This window comes from Mustela lutreola, chromosome 6 (genome assembly GCF_030435805.1).
Source record: "Mustela lutreola isolate mMusLut2 chromosome 6, mMusLut2.pri, whole genome shotgun sequence".
NCBI classification, from domain to species: Eukaryota; Metazoa; Chordata; class Mammalia; order Carnivora; family Mustelidae; genus Mustela; species Mustela lutreola.
In genome coordinates this window covers 22,583,958-22,607,292 of record NC_081295.1, presented here as the reverse complement: position 1 = coordinate 22,607,292, position 23,335 = coordinate 22,583,958, and the positions used below count along the sequence as shown (strand labels likewise).

Here is a 23,335-nt window from a genome sequence, read left to right as displayed (position 1 = left end):
ACAGATTAATCTCAATACACTTCAGAGCACTCATTTCTATTTGTTTCACTTAAGAACATCATCCTCTCTCTCTTATTTTTAAGATTTTGTTTATTTGACAGAGATCACAAGTAGACAGAGAGGCAGGCAGAGAGAGAGAGAGGGAAGCAGGCTCCCAAGCGCTGAGCAGAGAGCCCGATGCAGGACTCTATCCCAGGACCCTGGGATCATGACCTGAGCCGAAGGCAGCGGCTTAACCCACTGAGCCACCCAGGTGCCCCCCATCATCCTCCCTTAACTAGCGTTTTATTCTGCCTACAAATACTGAGACTCTCTTCAGAGTTTTGCGAAGTCCTAATGCAAGCCTTTTTGTTCAGACAAGAAAATGTATCCGGAGTAAAGGAATAAATGGGTAGATGAATGGAATAGAACAGACCAGAGAAACATTTACATACATACATTTATATATGATATTTGTTTAACTTTTCAAATTAAGGGTAAGGTTGAGTCTATTTGAAGTAGAACAAATTATCACCTTACACTATACACAATGAATTCCAAATGGATTCAAGATCTATATGCACACACACACACATACACACACACACACACACACACACACACACCTGCACACAGACACACACACAAACTTATTTCTTAAGTAGAACATGAAAAAAAAAAGCCAAGAGGAAGATTGATGACTTGGATGTCAAAGCTACAAATTCAACATGACAATATGGTAGCAGTTATCAATTTATGCCTCTCAGCTCTAAATTCATCCTTGTCTGCTATAGTTAATATGGACACTGTAAATCTTTCTTCTTTGCCCACTACAAGATTTTAAGCTTTGTCAGGAGAGAGTAATGGAAGGATCCTGAAGAAGGAGGTTCTGGGGTGCTTCTCACTTGCCATGTTGACAGGCTTCTGCGTTAGAATGCACAGGGGAGCATGCAGCTTCCTGGTGGAGGGCCACTGGCATGGCACCTTCAGTGAAGGGCTTTCTCCTCCCGCTCCTCCTTTCCTGAGGGCTACTTTCCAGCCTCAGTAAATTTCTCTCCCATCCAGTGAGACTTTGAGGTCACACCCTCTCCAGTTTATGTCAGCTCTGGAGGGTCGTGGCTGCGCACTATATCTGCTATCCCTGTTTTCTTCAGAGCTCCCTTTATTGCTTCCCAGCCGGTCCTCCCGTTACATCAACCCCTTGTTATAGTTAATAATCCTTTCTATTAAACTTTCTCACAATTGGATTACTGTGGTTCTATCTTTTAATTGACCCATGAGTAATACAGAACTGATACAGTTCAATAATACAAAACTGATACCAGTAAAGGAGTGGTCTTAGGGGAGAGACTCACAGGGATAGGAATTTGGGGATCTGCTTGGTTGCATCCTTGGGCGTGGACACAGTGCTGAGCTCCTTGACAATAAGAAATGGAAGACTAGTAATCCTTTACATGCAATGGCATGACAATTAACCAAATTACTACCCATGGTTGACTGATGGAGTACCTACTTGAAGCATGTGCTTCGGGAGCTTAAATTGTTACCACACTGACTCTCATGGCAATAATCATGGCCATAAATACCGGGGTGTGGGATGGACTTTCTTGGATGCACTTGAGCACTTACAGAAGAAAATGACAAGCTCTGGTCCTTTAATTCTCAGCTCGGATCATGGTCTGAAAACCAGAGAACTTCCATAGCAGCCTTCAAAAAAAATCTCTTATTTCGTGTAGTCATAGGGGTAATACTGCTAAAAAAAAAAAAAAAAAAAAAAAAAATCAAGCATAATTTTTAATTGTGCAGAATGCTAATGACCATGACAGTTGAAATCACAATCTTGTCATTTCTCATTGCTGTTGAGATGGGCTTTCTCATTTCAGTGGTTATGATGCAGTCCCAGAATAGCAGAAGACAACAGCCAAGGACAAGGTAGGTATGTCTATTACAAGGGGCAGCAGGGACCTGTCAGTAGTCAGATTATCAACCTGGCACATAGAGATTTTTGGTGGTCAGTGTGTCCCCCCAAATGAAATCACATGGGCAGCCAATTAGAATATTGTTTGATCTATACAACAGGAGAAACTCTGGTAGTCAGAAACCTGGCTTGAGTCAACATAGAGGAGAGTCATAGTCTCTCACCCAGATTCCAACCCCACATTGGGTGTGGAGTCTTCCTAAAAAACAAAATCTTGATTCTTGGGAACTCAAAGCACACAGTGGCTCAACAGTTAAAATGAAGGCTTACAGTGAGGTATCAGAAGGAGTCTCAGGTTCAAATTACAGTGGACCCAGTCAATCCATGGGCCCACCATGTGGCTATTTCCACAGTTCCTGAATGTATAATTGGAAAAGACATCAAGAAAAACTGAAAAGACTCCTCTACTGGTTTTTAACCCATGAGTTGAAGCCTCGTTATTTTAGGAAGAGATCATTGGGAGCCCCTGAAACTTCCCCTTTCTGGAAAGTAAACTAGAAGCAAAATTATATCCCTGGGGAAACTGCAGAGATTAAGGCCACCTTCAAAATGTTAAGGAAACAAGGATGATGAGACCTATCACATTGCCACTTAAATCACCACTTTGGCCTGTGCAGAGAACAGGTGGATCTTGGAAAATGACTAGGAACTATCAGGTTCCCATCTTAACGAGGGAGTGATTCCAACCACAGCTGCTGTCTCAGATGTAGTATCTTTACTGGGGCAAATGAATATCCTCTTGGCCTTCGTTATGCAGTTGTTGACCCAATTTGTTATGCCTTTTGCTCCATAACAAATTGTAAGGACCATGAAGAGCAGTATACCGTCGGAGTCTTGCTTTAAGGCTTTGTCAATTCTACTCCCTACATTGATATAGTCTGTAGAGACCTTGACCATCATGATATTCTACAAAAGACACTATGTTTACAACATGCTGATTGGATATGATGAGTAGGATGTAGTATTTAGTGTCTTAGTAAGACATACAAGAACTAGAAGGTAAAGGACAAATTCCACAGAAATTTAGGGCTATTAACCCCAGTGAAGTCTCTGGGGACTCAATGTTTTAGAGCATGTTAAGTGTCTTCCTCTAAGGAGAAAGGCAGTTTGCTTAGGCTTACACCATATACTGTGAAAAACAAAGGCATAATGCTCAGTAGGCCTTTTTGGATTTGAAGGCAACATGTGCAATATTTGAGTTGGCTATTTCAACCTTCCTCTAGAGTTACCTGTAAGATTACCAATTTTGAGCGGGGAGCAGAGCAAGAGAAGGTTCTGTCATGAACTTGAGTTACAGTATAAGCTGCTCTGCCATACAGGTCCTATGATCCAGCAGAGCCAGTGATTCTAGAAGTATCCTGGCACATATGGAGCCCTTCTCAAGCAGAAACACAGGGCAAACCTTAGGATTCTGGAGCAAATCTCTGCCCTCTTTTGAAGGTAACTACTCTCCTTCTGTGCCTTGTAGAGACTGATTACCCAACCAAGGGATAGTAGATGAGCAGGTAGCTCATGATTTGGGTGTTTGAGAGTCTACCTAGTCATAAACTTGAGCATGCACAGCAGCAATCTGTTGTAAATGGAAATAGTATACATTTAACTATCTGGAACAGGTCTGAAAGGTACAAATAGCTTCCATGAACATGTGGCTCAGATTCTTTCAGCACCAATGCCTGTTGCTGCCTCTTCCTCAATCAATACCTCTGGTCTAGAGTGTTTCTAACAACTAGCTAGCCAAGAAAAAAAAAAACTAAACCTGGCGTATAGATAGGTCTGCATGATACATTGGATCCATCCAAAAGTGGACAACTGCACCACCATGGAGCTCAGGAGTGGATCTAAATAGAAGGGGCACAAGAGGGGCGCCTGGGTGGTTCAGTGTGTTAAAGCCTCTGCCTTCGGCTCGGGTCATGATCCAGGGTCCTGGGATTAAGCCCTGCATTGGGCTCTCTGCTCGGCAGGGAGCCTGCTTCCTCCTCTCTCTCTCTCTGCCTGCCTCTCTGCCTACTTGTGATCTTTGTCAAATAAAATAAATAAAATCTTAAAAAGAAGAAGAAAGAAGAAGAAAGAAGAAAGAAGAAGAAGAGGCGCAAGAAAATCTTCCCTGTGAGAACTGCAAGTAGTGAATTTGATTGTCCATGGTGTCTGATCTGAGACATGGCCAGAAGTACAAATCCACACGAATTCTTGGGTAGTTGCTAGTGGTTTGGTTGGACAGTTAGACTTGGAAGAAATAGTAAATGTTGGTGACAAGTAAATGTGGGAAAAGGCATGTGTATGGATCTCGGAATGGGAACACACATATTCGTATCCCATGTCACTAAAGGGCATCTACGGCAAAGAAGGCTCTTATTAATCAAGTGGATAAAATAATGCACTCTATGGGTGTCAGTCTCTTTCCCCAGCTACCCAGTGCTTGTTCAATGTGACCCATGCATGGGCTCAACAACATGGATTTCCCCTTATCAAGGCTGACATGCACTAGTGACTACTGCCTGATCTGTCAGGAGCAGAGACCAATACTGAGGCTGAATACGGTATTAATCTCGTGGGTAATAACCATCCATATGATAGCAATTTGATTATATTGGGCCTTTTCCATCATAGAGGACAGAGATCCATCTTTTGTAGAATACACACATTCTGCATATGGTCTATAATGCTCCTGCCAGCACTGCTAGCTGATGCACATACTCACAGAGTGCTTTATCCACTGTCACAGCATTTCCTATAGCACTGCTTCTAATTAAGGAATCAATTTCACAGTAAAGGAAATGCTGCAGTAAACTCATGCCTGTGAAATTAACATGCCCCAATGCCCAGAAGTGGCTGGGCTGATTGAAAGGTGGGATAATTCACTGAAAACTCGTTGTAACTTAGTTGTAACCACCTTGCAAGGATGGAGTTGTCTCACAGAGATAGCATACGTACCTAGAAATCAAGAGGTAGAAGTGGATGTGACTCATGGTGATACTTCTCATCTCAGGAACCTCAAGCTAAGCTGGCTTGGAGGTCTTAGTTCCCAAGGTTTGTTTCAACCAGAGACACAACAATGGGTCTATTGATTTAGGATCTAAGGTAAGACCACATCTTGGGATTCATAAGCCACTAAACCAACAGGCTGTGAAAGGTGTTACCCTACTGGCTGGAATGGTCGATCCTTATTACCAAGGGGAGATTGTAGTGCTGGTACACAATGGAGGCAAAGGCCATATCTAGGAACATGGTGGTTGTCTAGGTGCCTGAGCACTTCCATACCCAATAGGAAAGATAAATGAAAATCTACGCAACCAAAATGAACAGTAGAAGACTCACATCCTTTGGGAGTAACATTTGGGTTACCACCAGAACTGACCACTTGAGATTCTCAGCAAGGGCAAAATAAATATTAAGTAGTGGGAGGTCAAAAATTGACAGAAAAAAGGACTTTAAGCTTTGAATCCACCTGTTGCCCGCTCCACCATTATGACAATGGAGTTGAAGGAATACTTCTTTGCTAGGTGGCGTGATGTTTTGTCAGACAGTACTGGAGGAATTTGTTTTCCTGGTTCTGGACAAAACTTGAGCAGCACACACATCTGAGCACTGTGGTGTCACTGGTGTGGCACCCTCTTGAACATGGCTTACCCTGCGTCCCCTTGGATGACTTCGCAGGTCACCAATGGCATATCATTTCCCCATAGCTGCCCGGTGGTGGATTTGCAGCTACCACAAACTTCATCCAGAGAGCCAAGGTTGTAACCTTGATATTTCTGGAATTTGGCTTGAGGAAGGACAGAGAGCAGCCACTTCTTAAATTTGCTATGCCAGTATTCTTCAGAGTTCTTCACTGCTTTGTTTGCATTTCTTTAAAATATTACAGATAATATGTCCTATCCCTCCAATCCACTCTTAGATCAAACTTCCCCTGTTCATATTTGTGGCATCTATCTCCTGATTGTACTCTGGTGATATGGACACCATAATCAAAGACTTGAAGAATATATCCATTTGACCATGGATGAGCACCCAGCATGTTTTAAGAGAAAAAATCCTACAATTAAGACACGACAGAAAAAGACAATTCACAGAGGAAGTACAAATTAAGGACAGTAACCAAGTAAATCATTTCACTCACCAGAGTATTTAAACTTTGCCAATGTTAGATGGAAAGGATATAGAAACTCTCAGGTACACTGGCTGGTGGGAATCGGAAGGCAATCTCACTTTGTTAAAATGTACAGAGTGTGGGTGGAACTAGAGGGTATTATGCTGAGCAAAATAAGTCAATCAGAGAAAGACAATTATATGAGCTTACTCATATACGGGATTTAGGAAACAAAACAGGAGCATAGGGTAAGGGAGGGAAAAAATAAAACCAGACGTAATCAGAGAGGGAGACAAACCGTAAGAGAGTCTTAATCATAGGAAACAGACTGAGGATTGCTGGAGGGGAGGGGGTGAGGGATGGGGTAACTGGGTGATAGACATTAAGGAGGGCAGTGATGTAATGGGTGTTATATAGAAGACTGACTAATCACTGACCTCTACCTCTGAATCTAACAATACACTAATATTGATTTTAAAATTTAAAAATGAGTTAAATATAAAAAGCTCAAAGTGTAAACCCTAGGATACAGATCTCCCCTTCTCTACCTTTACACTAGACAGAAATTCACACATAGGGTCGCCTGGGTGGCGGCTGCCTTCAGCTCAGGTCATCATCCCGGCGTCATTGGATCGAGTCCCACATCGGGCTCCTTGCTCCACAAGGAGCCTGCTTCTCCCTCTGACTCTGCCTGCCACTCTGTCTGCCTGTGCTCGCTCTCACTTGCTCTCTCTCTCTGACAAATAAATAAAATATTTAAAAACAAAAAAATTCACACATAAACAAGGCGGCAGGTGCAAAGATACTGCTCTGCAGAAGTGTTACTAAAAACTAAAAATTGCAAACCTACTATCCTTCCATAAGCAGATACTGATGATACTCATACTATATAGGCCCTCAGAGAATTGAAGAATTTGGTATAGCTACATACACTAACTTGAGAAGATCTCCAAGTAGTGAGTGAGAAGTTGCAGGCTAATGTTAACACAAAAATCCACATTATGTATTTTCTAAGGGTACATACTATATATATAAAAAAATGCTGGCGGAGGGGGGAGTTTAACACCAGACCAGTTCCAGTAATTACCTCTGCAAAGTGGAGGAGCCAGCAAGGGGAAGAGATTGAGGGACAGTCAAAGCAGACATACTTATCTTGTATAGTTTAAGAAAAAAAATTAAGAATATGTATTTATATATTCCTTGAAATAAAAATTAAAACATTAAAGGTCCCATCTTGAGACTGCATTTGCCCTCAAACTGGACAGTGCACATTAAACAGTAGTTTTCAATACCCTGGACTTTGGGCAAAGGACAACGATCCTTGAAGGACAGGAAACTATGGATCCGGACAACTGCCCCGAATTTCTAAGCCATGATGCAGAAAGAGGACGCCCAGACAGAGCCCAGTGCACTTCCTGAATTGAGGAGATGGAGCTGGAAGTCATGGCCGTTGAAGACAGCTGGAGCTCCAGAGCAGAGGACCGCGGTGGAAGACTACAGAACTCTAGAGATCTGCGGAGTACAGTCTCAGCAACATGCCGATCAGCAGACGCACGAGGTAGCTACCCATGGCTAGGAAAGGTTTCCAGGAAACAGTATCTGGAAGCCTGCACAAGGCTGGGAAAAGAGCCTGTCCCCGCTCGCCCAGACTAGGAAGCCTCATAATCCATGGGCACTGAGTACTCAGAAGGGTCTTGCCTAAGAACTGGACAACTATTAGCCCTCCGATAAATGCTGCTCTGCTCCCACCTAACAGTTTACAACGCCAAGACCTAAAAAGGATCAAACTGTTTTCTCTGTACGAGAACAAAAATAATCAGCACCCAACAGGTTATAATTTACATCTTGCACGCAAAGAAACAGAAGCATGACCCATAAGAGGGGAAAAAAATCAAACTGACCCAGTATTAGAATTAGCAGACATAGGCATTTAAAAAAAAAAACCAACAAAAAAAACCACTGCATGCTCAAACACTAAAGAATGGGTATAGAGACATGAATGATACAAGAACACCCAAAATGAACTTCTAGAAATGAAGACATCTGAAATGGAAAACACACTAATTAATAACAGATTAAACTGTAACCATTAGTGAACTTGAACACAAAAATTTGACATGAAACAGAAAAAGATTAAATTAAAAAACTAAACAGTGCATGAATGAGCTATGGGTCAACTTCCAGCAGCCCCCACGTAATTAGAATCCCCAAAAGAGAAGGGAAAGGATAGAAAAAAGAATATTTGAAGAAATAACAGCTGAGAATGTCCAAATCCGATGAAAAGCATATATCCAAGAAACCCAACAAACCCCGAGCACAAGAACGACTAGTACAGCAAATCACTTCAAATTGCTCGAACAGCCATAGAGAAAAATCTTAAAAACCAACAAAGGAAAACAAAGACATGTGCAGAGGAACAGAAGACGAAGAGGACAGATTTCTCAGAGAACAATGCGTGTGAGAACACAACGGACCAACATTACTGTGCTGAGAGCACTAAACACCACAAGTTTCTGACGAATGCCGACCTGCTACTAGCCACTGGTCTTGGAGAGCAACAGAGAGCAAGCAGACAACCCATCCCCAAACAGACTGATAAGGTAAATTCACGAACATTAAATTTCATAATCAAAATGCAAAAACACTTCAGTTAAAAAAAAAAGAACAGATTAATTCACTTAACATGTAGATTTATTTTAAATCAGTTTGGTACATGATACAGATTGGTTTTGCAGTTTTTAATGAACTGAAATAGAAGTTTCTAAATACAGCAGTGTCTGCCTGTGCAATAAGTATCTGTAAGGTAAAATAAGGTGTTTTGATAGAACTACATCCACATGAACAAATCAGGAGAAAAATCTGAAAACGTTTCTGTACCTTCTGGATTAAAAAAAACAACAACAACAAATTATTAATGGCTCAAGATACTAAAGAAAGGGGGGAAAAGGCTGTAAGTTCCGTTTTAAGAGCTCTTCTTGCAAAATCTAACTGGTTTCATATTATGGTTCTGTTGTCAGAGCAGTATTAAAGATTATAGAAGATGAGAAGCTTCATCAGCTACATTTCCACAAAAACAGATGTACTGACATTAATGTGTGACAAGGTATTCATATCTAGGTAAATGATAATTATATATCACTGTAGCTAAATCTTGCCGCTTTGGGAGAAATGGAGACTCTGTATTTTTTCAAATGATTCTTGGATCTGACAGCACTCACTAAAAACTAACAGCCATGGCACCATAATAAAAATTTTTGTGAGGTTCCTAAAACTGGTATCAGAATATTACTAATGAAAACACAAAAATGTGAGGTAAACCTACCTTTTCCCAAAAACCTTTGAAGCCAGAGATTTTAAGCAATTAAGGCACTTGAAAACATTAAGTGTATGTACAAATGTGCAAGTAAAACAAACTAGCTGTACCAGCAAGTAACAAAGAAACAGTAAATCTTCATTTTAAGAACCTTGAATATAATCATATCTAAATGTAAGGAATTTTGGCTTATGAAATGGACCAAAGCAACTCCTCATTTCCTACTACAAAATATTGAAAACCAAGTGCTAAACTCAGCCCCTATAGGCTAAAGAAACTAAAAACAAAACAAAACCAAAAACAAACAAAAAAAAACCTTTAATGACCTAGAAAAGCAAAAGCTTTTTAAAAACTAATGAAAACCTCTGAACTAATCCAGTATGTCAAAGGCAGGGGAGATGTATCCCTCTGAAAATGAAAAAACTAGTGTTTCCTAAAGAAACTAAAAAAAATAATAATAATAAAGCATGCACGCTTCATGTACTACAGGAACTGCAACTAAAAGGAAAGGATGGGAGAAAAGGAGGAAGGAAGGAAGAATGGAAGGAAGGAAGGGAGGGAGGAAAAGCAAAGCAAAGCAAAGCAAGCGCAGTCTGTCTACCGAGGGCAATCATCATTAAAAAATCTACAGCAATCCAATCAACCAAAAAACCCTCAGATGTTCTGAAATTACACTGGTCACATTTCTGGTCTCAAAACTTAAAATGATTGTCTCATTCAAGAGCTGTAAATGACTCTAAAACAACTTATTTCCTTCTTGTCTCATAAAAAAAAAAAAAAAGTTACTTTTCAAGGAAGCTTGGTGAAAAATCCTTTCAAGGTACAACAGTGTTGGGATACTTCCTGAAGTGCAAAGGCAAACGTAAGAAAATCCACTTTAGCTTTATACTTCTTAAGAGCCTAAGAGAAACGTTGGGAAGTTCAATATATGAAGGCTTTCAACTTTGTAGAACATCCTGAGCCTTGCTCAGGTCGGAAACAAAATAGTTAAGTTTTCAGTTATTACCAGCATGGTATCTAGAAAGGTTTGCTACAGCTAATGAACAGTTGTATCACCAGACCAACCTTTACCCTCCTTAATGTGAAAGAACAAATCAGGAACATCTGAAGTTACAGCCTACCTTTCAGTCTGTCTTTTAAGGCACTGTTCTTTATTTTCTCAGTGATTTAAGGTGCTTTGCCAGTATGAATGATAACCTGCTATTGTTAATGGTTTGTATCCTTTCCATTTGTTTCTTTAAATCTGGAATGTAATTCCCTGTGTGGCATCTTATTTCTAATGTAGAAAAAATAACTGTCATCAAGCACAAAATTTTACGCTAAGGATACAATTTACTCTAAGGACACTAGATTTACCGACTTATTCCACTTTTGAAAGGACAGCCAAAATTCCACCCGACCGATGCTCATTTGGCACATTCTTCTCAATTCTGGTCACTAAACTACATCCTGAGATAGGATGAAAATGATGCAGCTTTCAGGCTTTAAAATGACTAAATTTAAACTGCCAGAAGAGTCATGAGGTGTCTGTGCAGGACAATGCTTCCCACCACTTACAGAGTTACATTTGGTATGTCAAGAAGAGAGAACATAATCCCACAGCAGCAGCCATTGAAAATAAAAGAAGACAGCCACAAGGATTCATGCAGAATATTTTAAATATTCCTGTTGAGCAAAATGATTTAAGTGATTTTTCTTCGAGGATGATGCTCCCAAGTATCCTATATGCATCCTTTGAACGTGTACAGATCCTGGAGTAGCGTCTTCCATGTGGGACATCTTGAAAGAGACTATTTTGGTTTCAGTGAGTTACACACCAGTCCTTTTTAATTTAATGGGTCTGTTTACAGAGTGTGGTAGTTTCGTTCTTTCGATTTGCAGAATTTATAGAGAAAGAAGATTACAGCCTGCACACCCAAGACGAGGACAATTCCTCCAATGAAACTGGCTGCATCGAAGGTTGACTTCCTTCCGGGTTGTGAAGTTGGAGTTAAGGTGGTATTAGTTGTACCTGTTAAATAAGAAGAAAAGATAATGAGACTTGGAAAGTCCCTACTCAGAATTTCAAGACCCGCATGAGCTTATACTTTGACTTTGCCATGAGTTAAATTCTATAAAGTATCTCCTCTTGAGTCAAGGCTTTACAACTAGAATTTATCCCATTCACTCCATCTAGCAATATCAAGTGGTCAAAGCTGCCATTCAAATTCAAGTATGAAAGTGACAGAGAAAAATTCTCCTGGTACATAAATTATGCCCTGAGAACATGTCAAGCACTTTAAAAATTTGTAATTTCTTCAGAAAACATACTGTTAGTTGTTACACTAAATATTAATATTTGCGTTGAAAACTCATGTAACTTTTAAATTTTATTAAATATACAAGGTAAGCAAAAATTCAGTTGCAATTTTTCAAAGTACAAAAATTATCTTAAGTATCTGCAATTTATAAATTTAACAAATAAACTTGTTATTAAAGGTATTGTAAATCTTACTCTAAAATTTTATATTATGAGCATTACCAAACCATATGGAATAAAAGCACAAAAGTATGAATTCCCTTTTCAGAGAAAAAAATGTTTCAATAGGAAATAAAACATGAATTTCTTTTTAGGGAATAAAAGGTTTCAAGTAGAACACCATCCATTTTAATAAAAAGCAGTTTCATATTTAAAATAATTTTTTTCCAAGTAGAGTTTCAAATAAACACTGGTTCTGGTGGCTGTATAATAAGGTGGCCAGCTTTCAATTTTTTTTCTAAGGTATTTTATTTATTTGTTAGAGAGAGAGAGAGAGAGATGAGAGAGAGCACAAGCAGGGGAAGCTGCAGGCAGAGGGAGAGGGAGAAGCAGGCTCTCCCACAACCCGCCAAAAGGGAACCCAATGAGGGGCTTGATCCCAGGACCCTGGGATCATGACCTGAGCTGAAGGCAGAGACTTAACAGACTGAGCCACCCAGATGCCCCAAGCTTTAAAATTAATCACAACTATTCTGTAATTCTTGCAAAGACAAAATGGTTTCCTTGAAACCAAGAAAGGTTGCATAACAATAAGCCAAGAAACTTAAAAAAAAAAAAAAATCAAAACCAAACACCAGTATTTTAAATAGGATAGAGAGAAGGATCATAATCTGTGTATCTGCAATGTCTTGTGGCATCACCTAAATGTGATTTTGTTTACAACACAGCAAATCATTAATTAATAAACATTACTTTTCACATGCACTTTTAACAGTTATAAAGGAACGTAAAGAAATAGCGAGAAACATGGCCAAGGTGCCCATCTGCAGTGATCTTGGCTCTTTAGATCTTTCTCAATGAAAAGAATGGCTAAATTATCTTCACTCCAATTGTCATGACCTAAACACAGCACAAAATTAACTCCTAACAGTCATCAGTATTTAATTTTTAAGTTATAAGAAATGAGATCTCACCGACAAGCTGCAGCAAAAGGGTTTTAGAAAATTAGAAAAACACTCTCTTAACTCTAATGTGTCAGGCCAAATATGGCTATGTGTTAAAAAATGGGGACTCGCAGCAAACCTACCATTCCTGCATTAACAGCCTACCATCCTGGTCCTCCAAATATAAGAGGTGAGTTTTAGTTCACAACCATTCATGAATGAAACTGGAAAATGGGGGCAAAAATAGCACAAGGCAAGGCTGCAAACATACCCCCACGTCACCGACAGTTCAAACCCCCTCCTTACCTGATGTAGGAGTTGTGGTGGCAGTGGTTGAGGAGGCAGGCAGGGTGGTGGTTTTGGCTGCAATAGAAACAAAACTTACTAGTAACTTACATTTCCAAACCTCCCAGTATCTAGTCATTTGTCTTTAAAATAATGCTGCCAAGTTCAACAGGCTTTCTATTTTCCAAAGACTAAAATAAAGGCCAAATTTCAGGGAGTGGCTCACTAACACATCCACGCAGCCAGACTACAAGTTTTTAAATTACCACAAAGCAAGCATAAAACTATCTGTGTTAACATCTATGTAAATATTGGAGTATGAAATCTATGTATACATCTGGATAATGTTTGCAAAAAGACACACAGGAAGGCAAGAATCAGTGGTCAGGCGAGGGAAGAACAACTGCTTTTTTAATGCTTCTATGACAAAAACTATTAACTTAAAAAGTTATGGTAAGAAACCAGTGGGGCTCAGGATTTCTCAAGCAGGTATCAAGGCTGGCTTATGTTTTTCATTTCGAGGGGCTGGTAGACAGTGAACACCTTCAGCTTTGTGCGGCACATAATGCAAAAGCAGCCGAGGACAACATGCAAATCAACAGGCATCATTCTGTTCCCATAAAATGTTATTTTAAGAACAGGTCCCCTGGGGCCACAGATCCCCCAATTTAAATTATCTGACAATGCCTGTAAAGAAAATGAACTCTTGTGAGAAGAATTAATTTGAATGTAAACACATTTTAGGAACCAAAGCACTTTATTAACAGACTTTTGTTAGTACTGATACTACTAACAGATTCTAATCAATGATACATTAACAATACTGACAGGATTACATGTTTGTATCCTTTTCTCTCACCATGAGCACTACTGCACATATCTTCCCTACCCTGCTCTTGGGTGGACAATTAGGTCACCTCTCATTTTGCCAGCAGGGAAATACCTCATCTCATCTCTGGCAGGGCTGATTCTTAGACAGAATTCCTAGATTTTTAATCCCTTTAAAGTTGCTGCAAAAAATAACACTTTACAAACTAAGCAAACATATATTCTTTTCAATATTAAAACACTACATTTTGTCTGACAATGGTAAGGAATCAAGTTTGCAAATTTGCCTTTTGAGTCTTACTACCAAACCCCCTGAACACGACACAGACTAATGCTTTTTTCTATAAACGCGCAAAACATTTACACACTTCTACTTCTGACCGAAATACTACTTTGACAGAATTTTCAAAATTATGCAATACTTAGGGAATATATGTTTACTAACCTACAGTATGTTCCTTTCATTTAAAAAAAAAATAGTAATTAGCAGTTAACAAAAGCTGCTACTGGTGGTGGAAAATTTTTAACAACACAGTAAACTAAGTAATCCCATCATGCAGAGTAACATGTCATTTCCTGCTGCCCATTTCACTAGGCAATTATGTAAGAATAAAAATTTAAAAAGTAGCAGAATTTAACGGTTTGTCTTCCACTTATGAAAATTTCCCACTAGATATCTGATGTAATCTAGTCATTCTGTAAATAATAAGAGATTATTCATGACTATTTTTATTTATAATATTTATAGGTACTAACAGAAGACTGTTATAATTAACCCCACTGAACACCTTTCTACATAAATCAAATTCTCTTTGTGTCATTTCTTTAATAATCCCTTAATTTCTCACTTGCTCTCTTTCAGCAACAGCCATGAACAGAGACCATGTAATAACGGTTTTTGAAGAACTGCCACTCAACAGATGCACTTTCTATAAGCAAACCCTGGCCTCCTTCCACTTCCAGAACGAGAGAGAGAAAACTAGAGAGACCCCATGGTACTTCACTGGAGAACCCCATATGGGTCAAGCACGAAAACTACATCAAGGTTCATGGAGAAGCAATTAAAAGTGAACCCACAATGGTTCTGAAGAAACTGTTTTCCCCTTTTGGTTCACATCCTACCTTCTGGAAATTAATTTTTCCTTAACATCTGTGCTTTCATCAAGCCTTTAACATCCTCCTAGTCATGGGGCGCCTGGGTGGCTCAGTGGGTTAAGCCGCTGCCTTCGGCTCAGGTCATGATCTCAGGGTCCTGGGATCGAGTCCCGCATCGGGCTCTCTGCTCAGCAGGGAGCCTGCTTCCTCCTCTCTCTCTCTCTGCCTGCCTCTCTGCCTACTTGTAATCTCTGTCAAATAAATAAATAAATCTTTAAAAAAAAAAAAAAAAAAAAAAAAAACATCCTCCTAGTCAGTGACTACCAATGGGTGTCACCACTGTGTGCTCTCCAAAAGTTCTGTGATATTTGCAGATTTCTATGGCATGAATATTTCCACCATAATTCAAGCTCCCAACGCAGTCTCACTGAATGTGTAGCTGGGAAGAGCTATGCACAACTGGCCACCGCAAGCTGGTGTGAGCTAGCTCACCACCACCCAAGTCTTTCAATGAGTTCTGGTCCTTGATTCAGCATCTGATCACTTTTTCCTCTGAAAAACTATACCTAAAACACACACACACACAGTTTCCTGGACATACCTCTCTGCCCATCCCTACTCAGTTTCCTCTCTGATCCTCTTCTCAACCCTTAAACATTTCCGTCCCCTGGAGTTGGGTCCTCAAGTCCTAGTCTCTCTACAAGCTGTTCCAGGGGACACCACTACTGCCTACACTCATCAGCTTTGCCTGCGCTGTCAAGCTAAGAGTCTGCCATCACCTCCATCAAGTCCTATTCTTCCTACCTCCTAAGTCTATTTGCATACATCTGCAACTCTTCCCATATAGTTCTCCAGAATTCCCCTCATGGGTCATCTATTCCTGTCTCCCTGTGTTCACTCTCGTCTCCTGTTCCAACCTGCCCTCCCAATCTGGCTCTTGGCCTGCTGACTGTTCAGCTCAACCCTTCCTCACCAGGCATATCCAGATGCAATTCCCCAACCTCACTATACTCCTTCACCCTCCTCACTACTGACCGCCGTGCTCCACTTGGGAAGCGACCGTCATGTTTTACCAGGGTCATTTCAAGAGTCAGTCAACATCTCCAGGAAGTTGTCACCACATTTGCCATATTACTCCATATAAACACCTTCCTACAAATATCTCAAAACACTATGCTTATTTACTCGTGTCACAGTTACTACAATAGACAAATGCTGTCTTCTGTTTCCAGTCCCTATCATCCAGCCTGTTGTCCTGGAGTAGAAGTTTTTTAATGATTTATTCCTATCACTTTGGTAAAGATTTTTTTTTTAATTTTTTTTTTTTTAAAGATTTTATTTATTTATTTGTCAGAGAGAGAGACAGCAAGCACAGGCAGACAGAGTGGCAGGCAGAGTCAGAGGGAGAAGCAGGCTCCCCGCAGAGCAAGGTTCCCAATGTGGGACTCGATCCCAGGATGCTGGGATCATGACCTGAGCCGAAGGCAGCCGCTTAACCAACTGAGCCACCCAGGCGTCCCTTGGTAAAGATTTTTTAAAGGAGAAATTATCTAATCCTGTTGAAGGGGTAGTGAAAACTTTCCAGTTGTTGATGGGAATGAAAAGCGTATCTTTCTGGAAAGCAATCAATATTCAGTCTTAAAATAATCCTATCCTCTGACCTAGGAATGCTGTTTGAATCAATTCTGTCAGGGATAACATCAAAACAGGAACGCGTGCTGCAGGAAAAATGAAAGATGACCTAACTATCCAACCAAGTGCAGGTTAAGTAAAGTGTATACAACAATGTAAAAGAGAAAACAATTCAAATGTGCATGGGCATCTTATGCAAGTTCATAATAAATCTATTGAGAGACAGAGAAGACTGGGAAAAACTTATCACTGAAAACATCCTGGTGTACCTCTGGATAATGGGAATTACAGGGAATTTTAATTTTCTTTAGGCTTCTGTATTTCCCAAGATCTTCAAAAAAATCCACAAAAAGCGGTTTGTGGACTCAATGTCCACAGCAAATCCTCCCATAGTCAATAAACGTCATTTATTCATAATTCTATTATGAATTACAAATTCCACTTATTCGTAACTCCATTATCATTCACGGAATTCCACGACACCGGCACGAACAGCTCATACTCATGTAACATTATGGTTCAAGACCAAATACATCTACCAATTTTTTAAATTATACTAACAACCTTTAGGTATTTAATCACTAATAAGTCCATCAAGAGACTTTACAAATCCTGAAAGAGGAGGAAAGAGTTAATTATCTTGTATTACCTGTAGAATTCGTTGGCATCGGAGTGGGCTCGGGTGCTATTTAAAACAAACAAACATTAAGTCAAAGCACAATCTAAAATAATACAATCCATTACACTTTTTTTTAAACTGCAGTCATGTGAGTACCACTTTTACAATGTTTACATTTAAGTACCACCTTGTGGAGGAGACTGACAGTTGCTCTAACCAATACTGATTTCCCCTTCTTTAGAAATATGAAGCACCAATCTAGAGTTGACGCTTCCCCGCCTGGAGAAAGACACATATTTCTTAGCCTCCCCTGCAGGTAGGTAGCCCAGTATAACTTTTAGAAAGCATCTGTAGGTAGATACAGGCCTCATTCCTCTTTCTGTTGGCAGAAAAACCAATTTGATGGTTGGAACATGAGCGCTTACCTCGGAGAGTAAGGTCAGAGATATTTTTAAGGAATGACAGTAAACAGCCTGGGTCCCTACTGGGGATAGAGTGCTACATAGTCCAAACTAATTCTGATACATCATCAAATTAAGAAGAATTATTTATTCAAGTTTTCTCTAAATTAGTATCTTTTAAAACGTTTTACTTAACCTTGTTTCTAAGCAATTATTTTCATGAAACCACAGGTTTGATATAATTATTATTTCTGACACACTGAAATAGATACTAAAAATGTTTGTTCTTTTACCACCTAAACCAAATTATGTGCATTCTACAAAGGGGTAACTGACCTCATACTAATGAAATTCTCAGTCATGAAGTTCAAGTTTGGACGGGAAAACTCCACTAAAAGTAAAACTGTTATAGGTAGTCTTTCAAGGTTACTGACACACTCCAGAAAGCTCTTTTGCTCTATTTATTAACTATGCACCAAATCAGAAGTTTGACTTCCCTATCCATTTGTAATCTTGTTAAAAAAATCAGTTGCTTCTTCTAGGAATTTTAACTATTTTCTGAGCAAAGACTTATGGTTAAAGAGTAACCAATTTCTTCAAACTAAAGTACAAAAATGAGAAAACAGATGAATACAGGAAAGATTCAACCAAAACACAAAATTCGCCAGAGATTGTGACAATCACCAACACCATAATCCAGAAAAGGGCCAGAACAAGATTGTCCAGTCCAGTAAAATGCAAATGGAGAAGGTCTAAACTAGTCAGTTTAGACTGCCAGAAATGGCAAACCAAATACTGAAAGAAGGCTTCTGAGGCAAAGATCTTCCTCACCTCTTGGCCACTTTCCTCAGCAACCAATGTGAATACTTACCAGAACAGAACTGTGTGCCATTCACCACCTGGCAATCACTAACTGTTGCATTACGTGAACAGTAGCTTTTCTCTGTTACAGGGGAAAAAAGACACAGAGCACCAATCACTTGTTTATATTATCCTTGTTTTGTTACTAAGCTCCAGAACTGCTTCCAAAAATCAAACTCAGGCATACACACTTCAGAAGTCCAGGGATCAAGAAAATACTGTTATGCTCTTTCCCTCATTGATTAAGAAAGATTACCCAGGATCTCTCCAAATATTTGTCTAAAACCTACATGAATACACTAAACAGATAAATTGGAAACACTTAGATCTGAACTGGGGCACGACTCCTGCATAGCAAAGGCTGCTAGATTCCACATGAGTAGGGAGAAGCCGACAGGATCTAATAAAGGCTTAGTAACCACAGGGGGTGCCATATTAGCAGCAGTAGGACCTCTGTAGAACCTGTAGGACCTTCTCGGTTTTCTACACTTTCTAATAAAACTGCTTTCCTGACAGCCAAACTTGTAGCAAGAGTAAGGGAGACCCTTCCTCAACATATCCTACAGTAGAGCATTCAAGCCCCAAAACATGCCAACTCTGCTATACACAGCAGGAGAAAGGTGTGCACTTAAATTCCATTTTATGACATTTTTTAAAAAAGGGACTCTCACACAATAAAAAAATTTAGCCCCAATTTAAGCTAATTTTATAAGAAGTTCTTAAACAGGGGCACCTGGGTGGCTCAGTGGGTTAAAGCCTCTGCCTTCAGCTCAGGTCATGATCCCAGGGTCCAGGATTGAACCCCGCATTGGGCTCTCTGCTCGGCAGGGAGCCTGCTTCCCCCTCTTTCTGCCTGACTCTCTGCCTACTTGCAATCTCTGTCAAATCAATCAATCAATCAATCTTAAAAAAAAAAAGATCTTAAACAATGTTATGTCGTGACATAAGGATTTTGCCCAGAACTCAGATTTCTTTTAAACAAATAAAGACACTTAATACATAGCTTTGGCTTTTTAGGTATATATACACACATACCCGATAAACTGTTTTACTGATAAGAAGAAAAAGCAACTACTTCCCATTAAGAGAACAGAATTTGCTGTAATCCCGTGGTTCTAACAAAAACGTTATTGGTATTGCAAAGTATCTTCAACTAGCTCTTTATTCCTCAAATTAAAGGTTAATTTTAAAATTGAACAAAACACCAACTCTTTCCATCTCACTCTTTCCCATATTCTAAATATCCAACTAAGTTTTATAAGGTCTCTATAGTTCATCTAGCAGGACACCTGCAGGAGATAAATGCCTTCTTTTTCTAGGAAACCATTTTTAGGGGAAAATTTCACAACTTTCACAGCTGATTTTGGTGTACCTGTCCTCTTAATCTTCCAAAGCTCTAAAATCTCTCTTCCTTTAAAAGCTACTAAACCTTAATTATCAAGTCTAAGGAATTATAGGGGTGGGGACAGAATGGGAGTCCAGAGATTTTAGCCCGAATGTTAAGCAATAGGAACTTGAAAGGAAAAGTATTTGATTTGCAAAGTAGTACACAATATACTTAATTTTCTACTAATTTTTAAGTGTTCAGGAATACCCTGTAGAATATCTTAAAATGATAAAACAGTTTGCATTCTCAAAATTAAAGTCATCCCAAAGCCTCTTACCTTTACATTCTATCCAAAAGCAGGTAGAATTATCAAGGCTAACATTCACACAGGAAACACAGCTGCTGCGGTTTTCACAAGGATCTGGTGGGGAGGGGTATATAAAACCAATCAATTGGTACCTCACTTTTGAGTTTGTACAACTTACCTTTTTTAAACTTAAGTGAGCATTACGTACAGTACCAGACTTAATTCAGAGAAATGGTAAAACGTTATAACCCATCAACAAATGAATGGATTAAAAAATGTGGTATACATTTTTCAATAGAATAGTATTCCAACATATAAAAGAAAGGAATCCTGCCGTGCACTAGAACATCTATGAGCCTTAAGGACATTATGCTAAGTTAGACATTCAAAGAAGGACAAGTACAGCATGATTCCCTCCTATATGAAGCATCTAAAATAGTTAAACTCTGAAGCAGAACGTAGAATGATGTCTGCCAGGGCTAGGGGGAGGGGAAATGGAGATCTGCTCCTGGAGCAGGGTACAGTTTCAAGTAAGATGCAGTCTGGAGATCTGAGTAATACAGTGCTTACTGTTAATAACGTACAGTACACTTAACTTTGTTAGGATGGTAGATCTTCGGTGTTTTTAACTGCACACACAAAAACACTTCATTAATTGGCTTAATAAGAAATTCCAATCATAATTAATGACTGATGACACTGAAATAAACTCAAGAGAAAGGGCGGAAAAAACCCACAAGCTAGTGGGAATGCTCAGTATCTAAACAACCATTTTTTATAGGGCAACTATTTCACAGACACTCAGGATTTCTTGAATCATTTCAAAGCATCCTTAAAAAAATAAAAATATTGGGAAAAAGGTTGTGTTATAAGGCCAAGACTACACACAGAGAAATCACTGCCCCCCAAACATCAGCTAAGACACTGCAATTTTTAATAGTAAAAAGACTTGTTACAGGTTGAACCCAAACTCGGATGATGCCCATTCTGAAAACCCAAGAGATTTGTAATTCGTAAGTGATCTTCACCACTGTGACTGAAGGATAAGAGACAGCAACTCTGGAAGGGGCTATATTTATGTACATACAATTTAACAAAAAGTAGGACAGTCTCTGTCAGTAATTTAGGCCAAATGACCCAAAAAGTCTAGGGCTTTTCATTTTCCTGGAAGCTAGATGTCTCCAAAAAACATTCATATTTGCTTTCCCTGTGTCTTTAAAAAAAAAAAAAAAAGTTCTACACAGAGGCCACGCATTTTAATATTTTATCACTAACATTTATCAGGGACAGGGCATATACAGTACCCTTGAGTAAGGGGTTCACAAAGTAGAAAATAAGTTCTGCAGAGGTTTGTGTACTGATAAAAAATGCTAGTTGTCTAAAATCTTTTGTGCCTGATACGTTTGAACAGCACAATGTTATTTACAATGAACTAAACTTGCTACCTTTCATTTTAGACTGCAGTTTATACAACTACTACTTACAGAAAACAAATCATCTCCTTTGTATGACTTTCAATTACAAAAAGGCAATTAACCTGGCTATCTCCAAGCTTCTCTTTGGAAAAAACACACACTCCAAAACTACAGTTCTGGAAAGAAACTGCCAAATAAGCAGAAGACAAAACATATTGTGCTCTATCATCTTAAAAACAGTGCAGTTAGAACGTCCAGCATTCCACGGCAATGTACTTTCCTTATTTAACAGTTTTTGAACTTCAGTATTACATCTTTCTGAATCTTAATTATACATTTTATTTATCTATAAAACACAAAAACCAAAGGAAGATACTTCAAAACAGTATGATCCGTCTGGGGGAGGGGAGGAAAGCCAAGGTAAAAATCCCGACACTTGAGCACTTTTTCGGTCGAGATGCCAGTTATTCCTTCCTCAATATTAACTAGAATAACCAATCACACTACATCAGGTTTTATATATCTAGAGTTCTTTTTCACCTCAAACTTATCTTCCCCTCTCTTTTGTGTTGTCACGGCATTTTCAATTTCTGCTTTAAGATTCAATGTACAACTCAACCAGTACCCAAATCGACCGCAGAGCTTAACAAAGTGTGTTCCTGATCGAGTTTAAAAAATCAACAACCTGGGTTTCAATCCCAGCTCACAATCAACTAAACCTGCGCTCCCCGCAAGCCACTTTATTTCCATCTTCCTCCCAGATTTCACCACCTATCTTCCAGTTTAGCCTAAAATCCCGAAAAGAATATATGAAGCATCGGGTACACAAATGGGCACTTTTCTTCTTTGGCACATAGCAAATTTAAAGTTTTAACTAATCAAATGCCCAAACCTCAGATATACCCCGACACCTATCCGCAAAATCAATACGGTTAGATCACAGGCAACTTTTCTCAGACTCAAGTCTGAGACACTGGCGAGCATTCACGTCTTCAGTTTCTTTTTCCTCTTTTGCCAACTCCCGGAGAAGCCCCCTTGCGGAGATAGGATGTGGGTGGGCAAATGACTAACCCCAAACACAGGGAGTTCGACCTGATCCCCAACTTTGGAGGCAAGTCGCCTCGCCCCACGATCAACCCCACTGCCACCACCGCGGGAGGAAGCCACGTCCCCTCTTCCCCAGCTGAAGTGAGACTGGGGATTACGAGGCACTTTTTAAGAGCACCTTGGCGTGGGACACTTCGGGGTGGCCCAGAGCCCAACGGCCAACCGGGCTCGGCCGCCCCTACTCCCCGGGGCGCTCCCTCACCCCCGCCACTCCGATCCCAGCCCGGGCTGGACTCGGACGGGCCGCCATGTTGCTGGAGCGCGGCCCGTCCCGGCCCCGGCCCCGCGTGCACCGCGGGCAGGGCGGGCGGCTCGGCTCGGAGCGGCGGGCGGGCGAAGACAGGAAACCCGTTGGGCCGGCGCCCACCTTGTGCGGGAGTGGTCACCGGCGTAAGAGTCGTCACCGTCGTCGGAACTGTCGTTTTGGCGGTGCTGGTGTTCGGTGAAAGCGGGATCGCAGTCACGGTCGGATCCGGGCTGGGGTTCGCAGCCGCGGTCAGCACACACAGCGCGGCCAGGCAGGCGGCAGCCCAAGGCAGCTGGCGGGAGAGCCCCGACATCACGTCCTCCGCACTGGTGTTCGGGCGAAAGCTGCGGCGCACTCTACTCCGTCCGTCCCTCTGTCCCCTGCGGCACCGCCTCGGAGAGTCTGGGCCCCCGCGAGTGCGCGCCGGGGTCACGTGAGGGGCCCCGGGCCAC

General features: G+C 40.3%; 2 protein-coding genes across 4 annotated transcripts in view; one reads left to right on the top strand and one right to left on the bottom strand.

Annotated features, from left to right (window-relative positions):
• Positions 1 to 15,053, top strand: part of LOC131833517 (uncharacterized) — a 206,821-nt gene extending 191,768 nt beyond the window's left edge. Inside the window, exons 49-50 of one of the 3 annotated variants that reach the window (XR_009354499.1) lie at positions 1,863 to 1,911; positions 14,735 to 15,053. The gene's annotated coding sequence lies outside the window, so the exon portion shown is untranslated. Of the gene's footprint in view, positions 1 to 1,862; positions 1,912 to 3,276; positions 3,380 to 14,734 lie in introns of those variants that run through there. The other 2 variants (XR_009354500.1, XM_059176879.1) reach the window with 2 other exon arrangements.
• Positions 8,718 to 23,318, bottom strand: CD164 (CD164 molecule). The gene is made up of 6 exons (XM_059176924.1): positions 23,004 to 23,318; positions 20,145 to 20,228; positions 18,491 to 18,562; positions 17,249 to 17,284; positions 13,066 to 13,122; positions 8,718 to 11,368 (listed from the first exon to the last, which is right to left on the bottom strand). Exons 1-6 carry the CDS (start codon positions 23,194 to 23,196, stop codon positions 11,202 to 11,204), a joined length of 609 nt encoding a protein of 202 aa, XP_059032907.1. The 5' UTR covers positions 23,197 to 23,318; the 3' UTR covers positions 8,718 to 11,201.
• Positions 23,319 to 23,335: the final 17 nt, after the last annotated feature.

Excerpts from the sequence above, each read along its gene's own strand:
- CD164 (XM_059176924.1), bottom strand. The coding sequence starts at position 23,196 with ATGTCGGGGCTCTCCCGCCAGCTGCCTTGGGCTGCCGCCTGCCTGGCC. Across the intron at positions 17,285-18,490 it reads TGGCACACAGTTCTGTTCTG|CACCCGAGCCCACTCCGATG; the intron begins GTAAGTATTCAC and ends TGTTTTAAATAG. Across the intron at positions 13,123-17,248 it reads GATGCCAACGAATTCTACAG|CCAAAACCACCACCCTGCCT; the intron begins GTAATACAAGAT and ends TTTCTATTGCAG.